The 16,459-nt window shown below is 42.1% G+C and overlaps 1 protein-coding gene across 1 annotated transcript in view; it reads left to right on the plus strand.

The window, feature by feature from the left end:
- LOC123746402 (decapping and exoribonuclease protein) overlaps positions 1-16,459 on the plus strand; it is a 77,427-nt gene that overhangs the window by 12,024 nt on the left and 48,944 nt on the right. The window contains exons 2-3 of the mRNA XM_045727916.2: positions 5,751-5,820; positions 10,996-11,177. Coding sequence (XP_045583872.2) covers positions 5,751-5,820; positions 10,996-11,177 — 252 coding nt within the window. The remainder of the gene's footprint in view (positions 1-5,750; positions 5,821-10,995; positions 11,178-16,459) is intronic.

The following is a 16,459-nucleotide window of genomic DNA, read 5'->3' on the forward strand; positions in this document are numbered from 1 at the left end:
AGTAATAGAGAGTCACCAGGCAGGGCGTGGTACATAATATCTGATCTTAGAAAGAATGCCCACAGTTTTTGAAACTTTTTTTGATATGTTTAGAATGTGTCCCTGGAAATTAAGCTTGTGGTCAATGAGAATGCCAAGGAATTTGCCATCTAATTTGTTACAAATTTGGGTATTGTTTATTTTGAGATTTATTTGATTAGAGGATTTATTGCCAAACAGAATATAAAAGGTTTTGTCAATGTTAAGGGTGAGTTTGTTGGCAGTTAGCCACAGATGGACTTTATTTAGCTCAGTATTTACTGTGGCATTTAGAGCAAGGGGATCAGGACTGGAGTAAATGAAGGTTGTGTCGTCAGCAAATAGAATTGGTTTGAGGTGTTGGGAGGCATTTGGAAGGTCATTAATGTAGATGAGAAAGAGGAGAGGGCCAAGTATGCTGCCCTGGGGAACACCAATGTTGATGGGTAGGGTGGAAGAAATTGTATTATTCACAGAAACATATTGGAGCCTGTCAGTAAGGTAGGATTTGAGGTATTGTAGGGAGTGTCCTCTGACTCCATAATGATGTAAGAAGAAGGTTTTGGTGGTTGACAGTGTCAAAAGCCTTATGCAGGTCCACAAATAACCCAACAGGGAACTCATTTTTATCAAGAGCTGCATGTATCAAGTTAATCATACTAATAAGTGCATCGTTATTACTTTTTTTGGGTCTGAAGCCATATTGACAAGAGCTAAGAATATTGTGTATGACTAGATAAGAGTAAAGCTGCTTGTAGATTAGTTTTTCAAATATTTTTGACAAGTTTGGCAGGATTGATATAGGTCTAGTTGTTAACATCAGTGAGATCACCACATTTGTGGACAGGGGGTTACTCTCACTTTTTTTTAGAATATCTGGAAAGGTTTGGAGTTCAAGTGACTTGTTGAAGAGCAATGCAATAGCAGGAGCTAAAGATCTTTAGGCTTTTTTGTAAATTGAAGTTGGTATCTCCTCAAGCTCACTAGACTTGGTTTCAAGGGAAAGGATTATCTCATGAACATCAGTGGAATTTGCAGGCATTAGGTACAGAGACTGGATAGTTACCTGTAAGATAGTCCTGAACATCAGTACTGAAAGATGGAATATCATTTGCAAGGGATGACCCAGTGGAAGAGAAGAACCTATTGAACTCAATAGCAGTTTCAGAGGCTGTAAGCTGACCTTCGTTGTTGGACAGGAGTATTGGTTTGTTATTTAAAATCTTCTTTGATCCCAATATTTGTGAAATTGTGCTCCATGTTTTCTTAATGTTGCCCTTTGTTTGGGTAAATTTATCTTCATAGTATTTAATTTTGGCTCTTCTAATTATTTTAGATAGCAATGATGAGTAATTCTTGAAAAATTCTTTGGAGACGATTCCTAATCTATACTTCTTCTCAAGGTCATGTTTTTTAATAATGGATTTAAGTATTCCCTTTGTAAGCCAAGGATTGTTTAGCCTTATTGTTGTGACTTGTTTCGTTAGCATAGGACAGTGGGTGTTATAAAGGCTGAGAGTTTTTTGAAGAAAAGATTTCACTGCTTGGTTGATGTCCCCTATGTTACCTAATTCAGACTTCCAGTTGACATTAGCAGCAGCAGTTATAAAATTGCCTATAGCAGTTTCATTGTGCAGCCTAAGGCTTATCTCCCTTGTCTCTAGTGGTGGTTTGTTAATGTTAGGAGAAATGTGGGGTAATGGTATGTAGTGCTATCGATGATTATCTCTGAAGTAAGTGGAGAGGTTATGTTGGTCCAAATGTGATCAAGAGCCGTGGCAGTACTATCAGTGATTCTAGTAGGTCTAGTGATTAAGGATATGAGGAAGCAGGAATTCATACAGTTGAGGAAGCTAGCATCAGTAGGGTCCTCAGGCTCACAGAGGCCAATATTAAAGTCCCCTGCGATAATTAGATGGTTTTTGTTCAGTCTGTTATCTAGTATTAGATTTCTAAGGTTAGAGTTGAATTCGGACACATCAGTTTTAGGAATTCTATAGACTGCTTCCACAGTCAGGACAGACTCAGCACCCTTGACTCTGAAACTGGCGAAGATATACTCCCCACAGTAGTCTCTAGTTCTAATTACTTTAAAGCATGTCAGTTCTTGGTGGTAGTAAAGAGCAGTACTATACCACCACCTCTCTGAATTGGTCGACAGTTGTGAATTGCTGAGTAGTTTGACATGTTAAAGAGTTGAGTAGTATCCTCTATTAACCACGTTTCAGTAAGTATAATAAAAGAGAGTTTGTTGTCAACAGTTTCAATTAAGGCACTAACATCATTGAAGTGTTTGCTTAGAGATCTTACATTCAAGTTAATTACAAAGATATTGTGATTATGTGTTAATACATTGTTTACATCATGTGTTGTAAAATATCTGCAATTTTGATAATTAAAGTGATGATTGTCATAGATAGTGGATATGGGGTTAAGTTCCGGGTCTATCTCTTTCTTAGATAATGCCCAAAATTTACAAGGAAAAGGAAAAAAAATCAAATCGTCAGTAAAAACAGTGCAAGCTAAGACCCCAAACAAATGCTGAAGTACATAATAATCACAACAGACCTTCTTGAGACCTGATCTGAAGGCTACAGGACCCATAATTTTCTCATGAGGAACATGTCTGAACCCTTCACCCAAATTATCCCAATTCTCCCCTACCCTATTTGTACTGTAATTATAACAAAAACTAGATCATAATTGTAACAAACAAAATATTTTTGCTACTGTATTTTATTCTTAGTTTTTGGGATTCAATAGATAGAATTTTTTTTGACAGACACATCATCAATTAGTAATGTTACAATTATAATATAAAATAATGTTTCAGTTCAGTAATGAGTTTAAACCTTTCATTGCATAATTAGGTTTCAAAAAGTGAATAATTTTAAGATTTGCATTTTAAATACTGGAAGTAAGGAATACTGTAGTTTGATTGTCATAATACAGGTATTGTACATTATATTAATAATACAGTACTAGTAATTTTGATTATTTGTTTTTTTTACATAAGAGTGATAGTGGTTTAATAATTGTTAGAGATTATGTATATTTATTTAATAAGGCCAGTAATATGCAAAGGATTTTGAGCATAACTTAAAATAATTGAATTATGTTTAAAGGTTAGATGAAGTAGACAATATTAAACCATTAGTAAACTAACATAAATTGTTCAAAAAATGTTGCAAATGACATACAATTGCAAGAAAAGTTGCTAGTCATGTGTAAAATAGATTTAATTCATAAATATCGGGAATTACATTTAGTTGATTCAGCCTCTTTATTTTAGGGATGGGTTACAAAAGAGTTTTTAGTTTATTTCGTTTATTATGCATCCTATACCCATCTTGTGGGTGGTAGTGGAAAGGTTTACAGAGGCACATAATGGGTTCAGGGACTGAACCCCACAATTCATTTAGCTAAGCCAGATACAATCGTGACGAGCTGGTTTCAAAATTCAATACAAATTCCTGCCTGAATTCCAAATTCAATTCCTGCCCGAAAAGCTGCTCATACTAATGGCTTTACAAGAATGTAATTACTATGCTATGTATCCTCACAATCCCCATGTGCCTTCTTGTATGTATATAAATATAAATAAATAAATACACATCGTTACATCATTAATGGGTTTGAGATTGACCACAAATAGTTTCTAAATTAAGCAACTGACATATGAAGAGAGCTAGTGTCACATTTGATATGTTTGTCCTGCACACTGTCCTCCATCCAGGAGGCAGTGGTGGATAGGTTACAATCACTTAGTTACTACCTACAGTGAGCAAACTGGGGATATTTGGTCAAGATTTTTGATAGCAGATCATTTTGAATGAAATATTTACACATCTTTGGAACCTTTGTTATAGAATTGTCTCTGAATTCACGTATCTTTTTATGTATGGGTATGCGAATAATTTTGTTGACACAGTTTACATTTGGTCAGGTCGACATCAGTGAGAATTTCCAGAGATACTTGTAACTGAGTCTAAGCCAAGCAGTAATAACATCTAGAAGTCTGCTGATTTTATTGAATGATCCATAGATGTGTGGCTCCTCTGCATGAAAGTATGATGATGATGGAATTACTGGTGTTGATTTCACTTTGCCTCAGAGCTACGAGGTTATGTTGAGGTTCTTGGTGTACTATTGCTCTCAGACTGGTTATTGACAATCCAAGGTTATACTCAATTTCTCCTTTAAGGACAGATTCTTTGGCTTCATCATGCATTCAGAGGCCAACATGAGATGGAGTCCACCTGAAATGGACTCTGTTTCCATCATTAATAATGTTGTTGTATTTGTGTCTTAGTCTCAGACACAAGTATGTTATATTATATCTTAAAGAGTTTAGAGCATTTAAGGATGATAAAGAGTCACTTACAATTAATGTATCAAGTTTGGAGACTTGTACACATTTCAATGCAAGAACCAAGGCAAATTGTTCGGTCTGAAGGGTAGAGGCCCACACACAAAGAGATACTTAAAATTTAGTTATTTGTCATCAATAAAAATTATACTAAAACCAAATTTTGTTAACATTACAAAAGTGCCCCCCACCCATGCAGTCATTGGCAATCCACAGCCAGCTAGACTCACAGCTTAAACTTACTAGGGGACATAACTCAATGTATCAGAACTGTAAAAACTTGATGCATCAAAATAGAAAACGAATTGATATGAATCTGGAGGATACAGTGGTACCTCGGAATGCGAGTGTCCCTGTATGCGAGTTTTTCGGAAGACGAGCAGGATTTCCTCGGAAAATATGTCTCGGAAGGCGAGGGTTACCTCGGAACGCGAGTTTGTTGATACGTGTACAGGCTGACTGGCGCGTGGTGGCATGGCGATCGCGCCTCAGTTTACCAGTGTCTCGTGTCCAGTGACTATCCCACCTGAATTCTTCACAAGGATTTACAGTTTTTTATCGTTTTTTTTTGCCATTTCAGCATAAAAGTTGTCATTATATATCTTGCCATGGGTCTCAAGAAAGCCATTGGCAAGGTTCAACCTAAGAAAATAGCTGTGAGTAGAGGCAGTAGAGGATGTCCCTTCTTGATTAAGAAAATGTGTGAAGTATGGGAAGAACTTGCAAAGTTTTGTTGAAAAAACTCACCCAGATAAAGCTGTAGCAGGCCGTTGCATTGACCTTTTAAATGATAATGTGATGTCTTACTACAGACATGTGTTAAAATGTAGGGAAAAACAAGTGTCATTAGACAAATTCTTAGTAAAACAAGCAAGTCCTAGTGGTATGCAGGCAAAATGTGCCAGAGTGTGCATACCAGTGAAGTCCTCACTGCCTGATGTGATAATGGAAGGGGACTTCCCTTCCAAACAGTAACTCCTCTCTTCCTCCCACCTCCTCACCATCTACCATACGCCTACAGCATTCAACAGCAAGGTAAGTAATAACTTGAACATAGTTTTGTAGGTTTATTTAGATGAATTAGGTATAAAAATTTAGTTTGATGTGGGGTTTTTGGGGTAGTCAGGAACGGATTAATTCATTTCCCTTTATTTCTTATGGGGAAATTAGCTTCGGAATGCGAGTTTTCGGAATACGAGGCGTCTCCAGGAACCAATTAAACTCTTAAACTGAGGTATGCCTGTATGTTTGAACTTCATAGCAAAAGCTTAATTATCAAGACCAGTGTTAAATGTTTAAAATGTACTTGATAAGACTCATAAGGTGGCCATTGTATATCTCATGTGTATAATGTAACTTACAGGGTGGAATGCGTGGCCGCGGCAGAGGAGGACAGTCAAATGGATACTTCTCAAGCTCATCTGATAACATAGGTAAGTGAAAGTTTTGAATCAGTGTACTGTACTGTATATCCAAGATACTGTACTTATAGTATCATTTTACCAAGCTTTCATGGTTGGCTGTTTCATCTCAAACATCAAAATATACACAGTTTCATATTCACAAAGTTGGTATTATCCAGGTGTTAGAACTTCTGTAAATACTAATAAAAAATAAAATTTTTGTAATGTTTTCTTTACTTAAATCTTTAATCAACCTTTTTTGTGGAGAGCCCCTTCGGCTTCCTGGAGCTTACCTGGTTGATATGTATGTATTAGACCATGGCATCAGTCAATGCGATGGAGTTCTAGCCTACCAGGGACCACGAGCCAGAATCTGGCCCCCTCGGAGAGGCATGAGGAGCAATGGCCTATTGACAACCAATGTATCCTCACTTGAACGAATTATATGGGGCAAAGTCGATTCGTTCGAGTGCAGAATTCGTTCCATCCTTCCGGCCCAAACAACCCTCTTAAAAAAAAAAAAAATTCTTAAAAGATTCCTAAAGAATATTTCTTAAAGTTTTGTAGCGTTCTACTAGTCCCTCATATCCTTATTAAGCATCCACCAGACTTCTCTGACATCATTCCTCACCACTGACACCATCCCCCACCACTAGACTTCTCTGATACTATTCCCCACCACTGACAACCCCCCCCCCACTACAAAAGACACTACTCCCTCACCACAGACACCACCATTTATTATGAATTCTTCATTTTGACTACGGAATATAATCAAGTGATGTGCTACAAGCAACTGAAATGTTAAAATGTTCTCGAGTTTAGTTCGAGCTGTATTGAGGCAGCAGCGGGGAGCCACATGGGGGCAGCAGTCAGCTGGTCACTCAGGCCAGACTTGGAGGCGTCTCACTCACCATGCCTGCCCGACACTCCCTTAGAGGCTAGCTGTCTTCCTAACCCTTCTAATACATCCCCATCACCATTGACACCCCCATTTATTATGAATTCTTCATTTTGACTATGGAATATGATAGAGCATGTTACAAACAACTGAAATGATAACATTTTCTCAGCTAATTTATTAAAAAAGCAGACAGTGAGTGAAACATTGAGGTGGCGCCAGCCATATGTTGCCAATCACTGTAGCCGAGAGCTCACACCCACCGACACCTGCCTCCCTTGACAACAGCTTCCACCACTGACACCACTTGCCTCCGCTGACAACAACTTCCACCACTGACACCACTTGCCTCCGCTGACAACAACTTCCACTACTGACACCACTTGCCTCCCCATGACAACAACTTCCACTACTTGCCTCCCCTGACAACAACTTCCACTACTGACACCACTTGCCTCCCCATGACAACAACTTCCACTACTTGCCTCCCCTGACAACATCTTCCACTACTGACACCACTTGCCTTCCCCTGACAACAACTTCCACTACTTGCCTCCCCTGACAACATCTTCCACTACTGACACCACTTGCCTCCCCATGACAACAACTTCCACTACTTGCCTCCCCTGACAACATCTTCCACTACTGACACCACTTGCCTCCCCATGACAACAACTTCCACTACTTGCCTCCCCTGACAACATCTTCCACCACTGACACCACTTGCCTTCCCTGACAACAGCTTCCACCACTGACACTAACAGTCTTTTCTGACAACACTAACTCCATCTGCCTCCAATGAGAATAACTTCCATCACCTGGCTCCTGACACTAAACCCCAACTACTAACACCACTTGCCCCCTGACACTAAGCCTCATCAGGGACACCTCCTGCCTCCCCTGACACCATTTTATCATCCTTCAACCATTTCTCACTGAAAACAATGTGTAAGCAAAATAAAACATTGTATAACTGTTTACACTTTGGTGAATCATAATTGATGACAGCCACGTCTGATGCTCGGTCTCAAAAAACCGCTTGAACAAACAATCCTCACTTAATCGAACATCTGTATGTTCCACTGAACATTTAGTACCGAATTCAATTTGTTTGGATCATCCGGGAATTCGATAGATCGAGGATTGAGTGATAGAGTGAGGATGCACTGTAGTTGGAAGCACTATGTATGCCATCTAGCAGGTCAGGCACCCAGAAAGGTAGGAATCCCAAAACAAACTACAGCTGGTTAAAAATTGTAAGGGTCGTCGGCCCTGCGGTTGAGTTGGGTGGCTCCTCTTCCTTCAGGGAGTTCAGGACTAGCTGGGCAGGCCTCTTTCCCTGCACTCCGTCAGGTTTTCCTGGAGTTGGTATGCTTGGGCATGGTCAAAACGACGGTGTCCCTCGGGTGGGTTCCCCGCTTGTTTCCAGTTCCGAAACGGGACTGTGCAGATCTGGTTCATTCTGGACTTGTTCCATCTGAACTCCTGGGTCTTTTGCCCCTCTTTTCAAAAGACAACTTTGTCCCAGGTCCGGCTGCTTTTGGAGCCTGGTGCTTAGATGGTGTTCCTGGACCTCTGTGGGACACGTATTGGTACTTCCCGATTCATCTGGGGTTCAGGGGCTGGCTTGGTTTAGTCGTGGGGTGGCACGCTTACCGCTCTCATTGCCTTCCATTCAGGTTGAATCTGGCGCCTCGTGTTTTTACACACCTTACCCTTGTCGTGGTGACCCATTTGCATCTGTTAGGGGTTCGGATTCTGGCTTACCTCGACGACTGGGTGGTCTGGGTTTCCAGGCAGTCTGCATGTCTGCTCGCCAGGGATTTTGTTCTTTCCCAGCTCGCCAGGTTCGAGTTCTTGATGAACTGGAGGAAGTCCCATTTGGTTCCATCTCAGGTTTGGACTTAACTGGGTTTTGTGTGGGACTCTCAGACCGCTTCCTTGTCTCTCCCTCCAGCAGCGTTACTGCGGCTGAAGTCTCGCCTTCGGCTGCCTTTTGGAGGCACCCAGGTCACTTGTTGGTTGTTCGAGCAGTGTGCAGGAGTCTGAACTTCGCCGTGTTTGTCTACCCGTTGGGTCGGATCGCCGTGTTGGTCTACCTGTTGGGTCGGATCGCCGTGTTGGTCTACCTGTTGGGTCGGATCGCTGTGTTGGTCTATCCATTGGGTCGGATCGCCGTGTTGGTCTACCCGTTGGGTCGGATCGCCGTGTTGTTCTACCCGTTGGGTCGGATCGCCGTGTTGGTCTACCCGTTGGGTTGGATCGCCGTGTTGGTCTACCCGTTGGGTCGGATCGCCGTGTTGGTCTACCCGTTGGGTCTGATCTGGCTTCAGCTGTTGTTCTGGTTCCTTCAGGGACATCCCTTCTGCCGCTCTTGCGATCACTGGGTTCAGACTCCTTTGGCCTTGCATCGGCTGCTGCATCGCCGGCTTCCTCTTCGGGGTTCAGTGCCTACTCGAGCCCTCGCTCGATGTGTTCACAGACACTTCATCTCTCGGCTGGGGTTTTGTGACCAGTGCTCACCAGTCCAGCCAGGGGCGGTTGGGTCCGTCGGGCTCACAGTACAGTGCGCGAGTTTGCAGAGGTGTGATTTTCGCTTTGGGGGGGGTTCATGTCTTTCGCAGAGCGACGATTCGGCTCTATTTGGATTGCTCCCTGGTGGTTCATTGCCTGAATCGAGGAGATTTGATGTGGTCCTTGGCTCTTCGGGACTGGTCGCTTCGAGTGACTCGTCTGCTGAGTTCTCAGGGTTTGGCTCTCCTGGCGGTTCATATCCAGAGGGTGTCCAATGTCCTGGCAGACAGCCTGTCCCAGTTCATTCCCGTCCATGAAATGGACGGTCGATGCCGACTTGTTTTGTTGGCTCTGCCAAACGTTTGGGCGCCTGGAGGTGGACCTCTTTGTGTCAGCTTGGTCTAGATGTCTTCTGGTAAATGTGGCACCCTTCCTCAACTGCGAGGTTGTCAGGGTCGACGCCTTTCGACTGGACTGGTTAAGGTGGGGTTACCTGTACCTCTTCCCCCCTGGTTCGGTTGTTGCTCCAGGTCCTGGTTTGCTTGTAGACTTACCAGGGGAGAGTAGTTCTATTGGCCTCTTGGTGGCTGGCCCTGCCTTGGTTTTGGGCACTGCTTGCTCGGTGTCCGAACCCGAGGGTCTACCCGCAGCTCCGCCTCTTTCAGCAGATCGGTCCAGTCCGGTATGTGGCTGGTTCAATCTTCTCCTCTGATCTTTGCGTCTTGTCTTTTTGATGCTGGTTTATCACCACTTGTATTGTGATCAGGTTGCTTCATTGATGATGTCCAACCTGCGAGTTTCGTCTCGGCGGCAGTATGAAGTTTCTTGGTGGTCCATTCAGCACTTCTTGACTGTAGGTTCAAGAAGTGCTGAACCTCTGTTCAGCACTTCTAGGTTGTCTTTGATTTCTGATTCGAAGACAATCGAATTGTTATAGGCTGTCATCGATTTTTGATTAGGGTTGTTTTGTCCTTTCTTTCTTGGCTGTTTCAGGAACGTCATCTTATATTAAATACTGCCGCCTCGTATCGCGTAGAGCTGGCGGAGCCGCTTCAGCTTGCGTTCGGAGTGGGTGTCACTTCTGCTCCGTTCTGCAAGCTTTCTCGGGCATTGTTTCACCTCTAGCCTGCTCATGTGACACCTAAACCGTCCTGGTCGTTGGACTGGGTGCTATCTTTTCTCTCTTCTCGGTTTGTGGTAGCCCTTTGGTTCAGGACTGTTATTCTAAGGCTTCTTTTCTTGTTGGCATTGGCCTCTGGGTGTCGGCATCACTCCCTCCCTCCCTTCAGTTTTTTTTTCTCGGTCTCTGAACTCGGGTTAGGTAGCCTGTGCGGGAGGTCTGGGGCTTCCCCTTCCCCCTTCCAGGAAGGGGGAAAACTGCGCAGATAGGGCCGCAGTGGCTGTTGTGATGTCTTGCTTATTTGCTTGTTTTCTGATTGGGGAGTTTTGCCTGCTTGTTTGTCTTTTGGCTTGCAATTTTGAACCAGCTGTTTGTTTTGGGATTCCTACCTTTCTGGGTGCCTGACCTGGTACATGGCAGACATAGACTGCTTCTAACTACATGGGGGTGTCTATAGGTCATTGCTCCTCCTGCCTCTCTGAGGGAACCAGGTTCTGGCTCGTGGTCCCTGGTAGGCTAAGAACTCCATTGATTGACTGTTGCCATGGTGTAATATATATGCACATCAGCCCGGAATAGCTCCGGAAAGCCTCCAGGTCTCGCCTAGAAAATGGCATTTCATTACATTCAACGCTTTTTTTTATTGTGGCCAATTTCTTATTTTTTTCAGATTCTGATAACAGATTTAAAGTCCATCGACCTCAGATTTACCGAGGGGCAGCCCCTCTGGTGGGACAGGGACAGATATTGGGTGGATATTCTGTGGATGAAGACAGGAATTTTGGCCATGATCGCACAATGCTAAAGTTTCTTGACAGAAAGTACTTACCAGAAGATGGAGAGGATATGAAGGTGAGCTAAATAAATTTGAGTGAACTATACATTTATAGTTCACTATATATAGTATACAGTGTATATATATAATATATATATATATATATATATATATATATATATATATATATATATATATATATATATATATATATATATATATATATATATATATGACAATGTCAGACCACGGAGGAAAAATGAAACAGGAAATTTCCTTAAGTACTTTCGTATATTAACACTTTCGCGCTCTCGGCGAAGGTCACTCAGCCAACCGTATGTGCGCGCGGCGTTTTTATCGCTTAAGCGTAAAAACAAAAATGTGTATACTCTTTTTACTTTTCTGACCTTAGTTTTCATGCTACGTATTTCATTTTGGTACCAACGTGTTCGCAATAAAATTCTCTAGAAGAACATCAGTAAAAAAAGTCACGAAAGCTATAGAGATACCAGCATGAAATAAATAACTACGAAGATGAGTCGCCGTGAGCGCTCAACAGCAACAAAATGTTTTTACTCTTGGGATTATTATCACCTCTACAATTGTCCTACAGCCTTAATTTTGGTATCAATGGACTCCCAATAAAATTCCCAACACGGTGATATGAATATAATCGTAGAATAATGGTCCCGGCCCACCCGCAAGAGTGTGGGAAGTGGGTGCACTGTTACCCGGTAACGGTGACCGGACGACACACGCGCGAAACGTTGCTTTGAAAGTTTATACTTATTTCACTGTTCTGATATTATTATTGTATGTATGTCATTCATTTTTGTGGCAATGTTTTCGCAATAGAATGTTCTATGAGCTAAATTATACTACACAAACTTGAACCAAATATGTGTACTTACCAAGGGAAGGCTGGTTGTGGAACAGTAAGTTGAGCATTTGTTCTTCACTCCACCTTCTTCAGGTTCTTCATTCCTGAAGTTGCTCAACAGATGGTTTGTAGGTGGAGTGAAGCTGTTGTGGGTGGTTACTTCTTCACCACCCAATACACCTGTTTCCGGTGGTAATTGGTGTAGCAGGGAACAACACAGAGTGCAACACCACAGGTCTTGCATCCATAGTTCGTGTCCTTCCTTTTACCAGACCGTGCGCATGCATGACACTTGAGACGTTTAGGCAGTCTGTAAATTTCATGTTTCAGTTTGTAGTTCATGCGATTTTCTGAATCAACAATAGGGCGGCCAGGTCCTCTCGCTGGAGGTGTAACAGGAGTTGCAGGAGAGTCAGATTCATCTGACAAAACAGTTTCGTCAACTGGCAGTGTGGCAGACATGTCGGGTTCAGATTCGTTGTCTGCTTCATCTTGAGGTGGTGTAGTGAACAAAGGCCGCCTCACACCAGATGGTCCGGGAGTTGGCATGGCGTCAGCATTGGCAATAGCTGTGTCATCATTTATGTCTGGGGCGTGCCGCAAGTGTTGAGATGATGATGTTGTTTTAGGCCACTCCTCTGTGTCCCAGTGCAATAGGGCCCAGATTGCCACTTCGTGGAACTGTAGCAATGTTAGCTTTTTTTGATCAGTTGTGTTGTATATGTACAAAACATAGGCATTATGCAATGCCATTTGCAGGAAATAAAAGGTAATCTTTTTGGTCCACTTGTGAGTTTTCCTGGTAAAATGGTAATATTTAACCATTTGATCGAAATGGTCCACACCTTTCATGAACTTATTGTACTCGCAAATTGCAGTTGGTTTGTTCACTGTTACCTGTTGTATTCCACTTGTTCCGTCTCGGTTGCGAATTCGCTTCCTTCGCTGAACTCGCTGAGTGCCTGCATTGTGGATGTTGGTAATGATTGAAACCACTCGCTTGTCTTTCCACAGGAGAATGAAGGTATTATCTTTGCGGCGGTATACTGTGGTATCCAGTGGAAGTTTACCCTTGGCTAGAGCTTGCAATACCTTTGGGGCACCACGTAGCATTCTAATTGTGCCACATGTGTACACCCCAAGTTCTCTCAATGTTTCTGTCAGGGTAACCGAGTTGTAGTAATTATCCATGTACAAATGGTAACCCTGGTTCACTAAAGGCTGCATCAACCCCGTTACTGTATCCACTATCGTCTTACCAATACCTGAGTATACGTCAAAGTCATATATGTACCCAGAGACAGATTCAGCAAGCATATAAAGTTTCACACCATACTTGTCTGGTTTGTTTGGATTGTACACTTTGAAGGATAGTCGGCCTCGCCATGCCATTGTACCCTCATCCAAACACAACTCTTTCTTGGGGATGTAAACTTGAGCAAACCTCTCTTTCAAGTAATCCATCACTGGTCTCACTTTTATCAACTTATCACGATTGTTCACGGGCACTGCATTGGTATTGAATGTGTGGAAAAACTGGTTTATATGCTGGAATCGTCTGGACGGCATGAACAAGCTGAAGAAACGAGCATGCCATGGCTTTGCTGTTTGCCAATACATCCTCATAGTTGGGAGCCTAATTATGCCCATCAATATGAACAGTCCTAGGAATCGCGCCATTTCACTCACCTTCACTGGGGTCCAAATATCTGATACATTTTCATTGGCCATCCGGAATAACTGCGAGGCGTACAAATTTGTTTCAACGGTAAAGAACTCAAGGAGGGCACGCGTGATGAACAATTGAATATAAGCCAGTGCACTAGTAGGCTTGGGAATTTTCAGTCCAGGATTTCCAGTAAAATCATCAACAACTGGAAAAGTATTGCTACGACTCCAGCCCTTACCAGCCCCAGCCTGCCGAGTACGTTCTGTATGTGTACGCCTTTCAGCAGGCTCGAATGAATCCTCATCACTTTCCTCATCACTTATACTTTCAGAATCACTTGGCGCAATTTGTCGTGTGTTCCTACGACGAGTAACATGTCTGGTCGCTACTTTTCTAGGTAGCCTAGATGCACCACGTGTGCGCCGAGATGGAGGAGGAGGAGGGGGTCGCGGTGCCTCCTCTTCCTCGGTGAGAGCCTCAGTCTCCTCATCACTCGTTGCCGTATCATTCCCTCTAGCTCTAGGTACACTATAATCGTTGTGGGTTCCAAAATCTTCCTCCAATACCTCTACATCACCATCAGCTTCTGATAAATCCTCCACAAGGCCTGGAATTTTTGTTGGTGTGAGCTTCACTCCACTCCACTTCTTAAAAATTTGGGTTATTTTGTCCACTCTCGATGACCTGGAGGCTTCCTTGGGCGTAGAAGTGCTTGGGCCTTGACCTTGATCCATTTTTGATGAAGTAATTGGGTATAATCCACACGGAAACGGGTAAAAATGCTCGAGTTTGGCGCGCGAGGGGAGCGTGATCGACTCACGACACGTGACACGAAAACAATGGGCCCGTCACGTGACCGGGTAGGCCGACGCGCCAGGCGGCCTAGTGGTGAGAAAGAGAACTTCATGGCGCGTCGTTTGAAACAAACCCCAATGAAATCGGATTAAAATTGAATTTTATACAAATATTTTAAAAGAAGACATAACTTTATGTCCACTATGCGTTTACGTTAGACGAAACCGGACGCGCCGGCGCGTCCAGATAGCGCGAAAGTGTTAAATACATCTTCAGAAGGTCCTTCTGAAGATGTATGGACCTTCTGAAGATGTATTTAATATACGAAAGTACTTAAGGAAATTTCCTGTTTCATTTTTCCTCCGTGGTCTGACATTGTCACATTCTTAATCACGTGTTTATTTTCGTGATATACACACATATATATATATATATATATATATATATATATATATATATATATATATATATATATATATATATATATATATATATATATATATATATATATATATATATATATATATATATATATTATTAAATATGACCGAAAAAGTAAGATTAATAATTCTAACACGAATTTTCTCAATACTTCTTATGTTTCTTATCAGTTGCATATAGTCCTGGGGACCATTCAGGCTTGTTCGCATTTGTGTTCCTCACGTGTGCCCCAAAGATTGAGGTGATTTGCTAAAATGCCCTGCATTTTATATATATGACACTACTGGAAATTTTTTAGAGGAAGGCAGAAACAGAGTAGAAAATATAAGAGAGAGGAACATTCAGATGGAACCACTACAGGATTACAGAGGGGAAGGGAGATACCCACAAGACTGAAATACAAATTATCAACAAGCACACAGGTACTACACTACACAACACCTGTCCTACTACCAAAACTGGACGAATCACTTCAAAACAACACACCCAGGACCTGGGTAGAGTGGGGGGAGAACTACCAAAGCCCACCAAAAATGACACGCCATGTGGGAAATCATTCATATTTGCAAACATACAAGGCTTGAAACCAAAATCGAGAAATAAAGTTAAGTTCATAAAAGGCCTCCTAATAGAATCGAACTCAATATTTGGTGCATTTACAAAAACCCACACAAAAGACCACATGGATAGTAAAATCTGGATTCCAAATTATAATCTATATAGATGTGACAGAGTAATTAGGTCAAGTGGAGGAGTAGGTCTATATATTAAAGAGGAGCTGGCATGCAGAGAGCTCCTGAACTCGTCCAATGAGGTGGTAGAGGTACTTGGAATCAAGGTAGAAAATACAAACCGCCAGATGCAACAGTTGAGGAATTCGCCGAACAGATCCACAAAATAGAGAATATCCTTGATAACCTAGCAAACCCAGTACCAAATATCATCTGCCTTGGAGACTTCAATCTACCCAGTTTAAAATGGAGAATAGTAAACAATAACATTATAGAAGGAAGTCAACCTAGAAATAACCAACCACAGGTCAGAGAACTACTGAGATTCTGTGACAAATTCTCGCTCAGTCAGCAGATTACAGAACCAACTAGGAACGAAACCACGCTGGACCTGATATTCACGAACAATGAGGAGCTAATCAGAGACATTACTGTCTCAGACACTACATACTCGGACCACAAGCTCATTGAAGTGCAAACTAACATTAATAACGGTAGTAGGCCCAAGAAAAACAACAAGCGAGAAGGGTTATTCAATAAATTCAATTTTAATAATAAGAGGATAGACTGGGAGAAAATAAACAGGGAACTTACAAACATTCAATGGGAAAATGTTCTAAGAAATAAAAATCCTACACAAGGAATGGAAAAACTGACTTCTGAAGCATATGAAGTCTGTCTGAAACATGTTCCTTTGAGGAAAGCCAGAAAGAGGTCCAGTGTTGGTATTTGCTCAACTATGGTATTTGTGCTTGGGGTTCTACTACCCAAAATCATTAACGTCCTCTAATTACTCAACACAAAGCTGCTATTAGGACAATATCCAACTCTGGCCCCAGACAT

The sequence above is a fragment of the Procambarus clarkii genome, chromosome 80 (genome assembly GCF_040958095.1).
Source record: "Procambarus clarkii isolate CNS0578487 chromosome 80, FALCON_Pclarkii_2.0, whole genome shotgun sequence".
In the NCBI taxonomy this organism is placed as follows: Eukaryota; Metazoa; Arthropoda; class Malacostraca; order Decapoda; family Cambaridae; genus Procambarus; species Procambarus clarkii.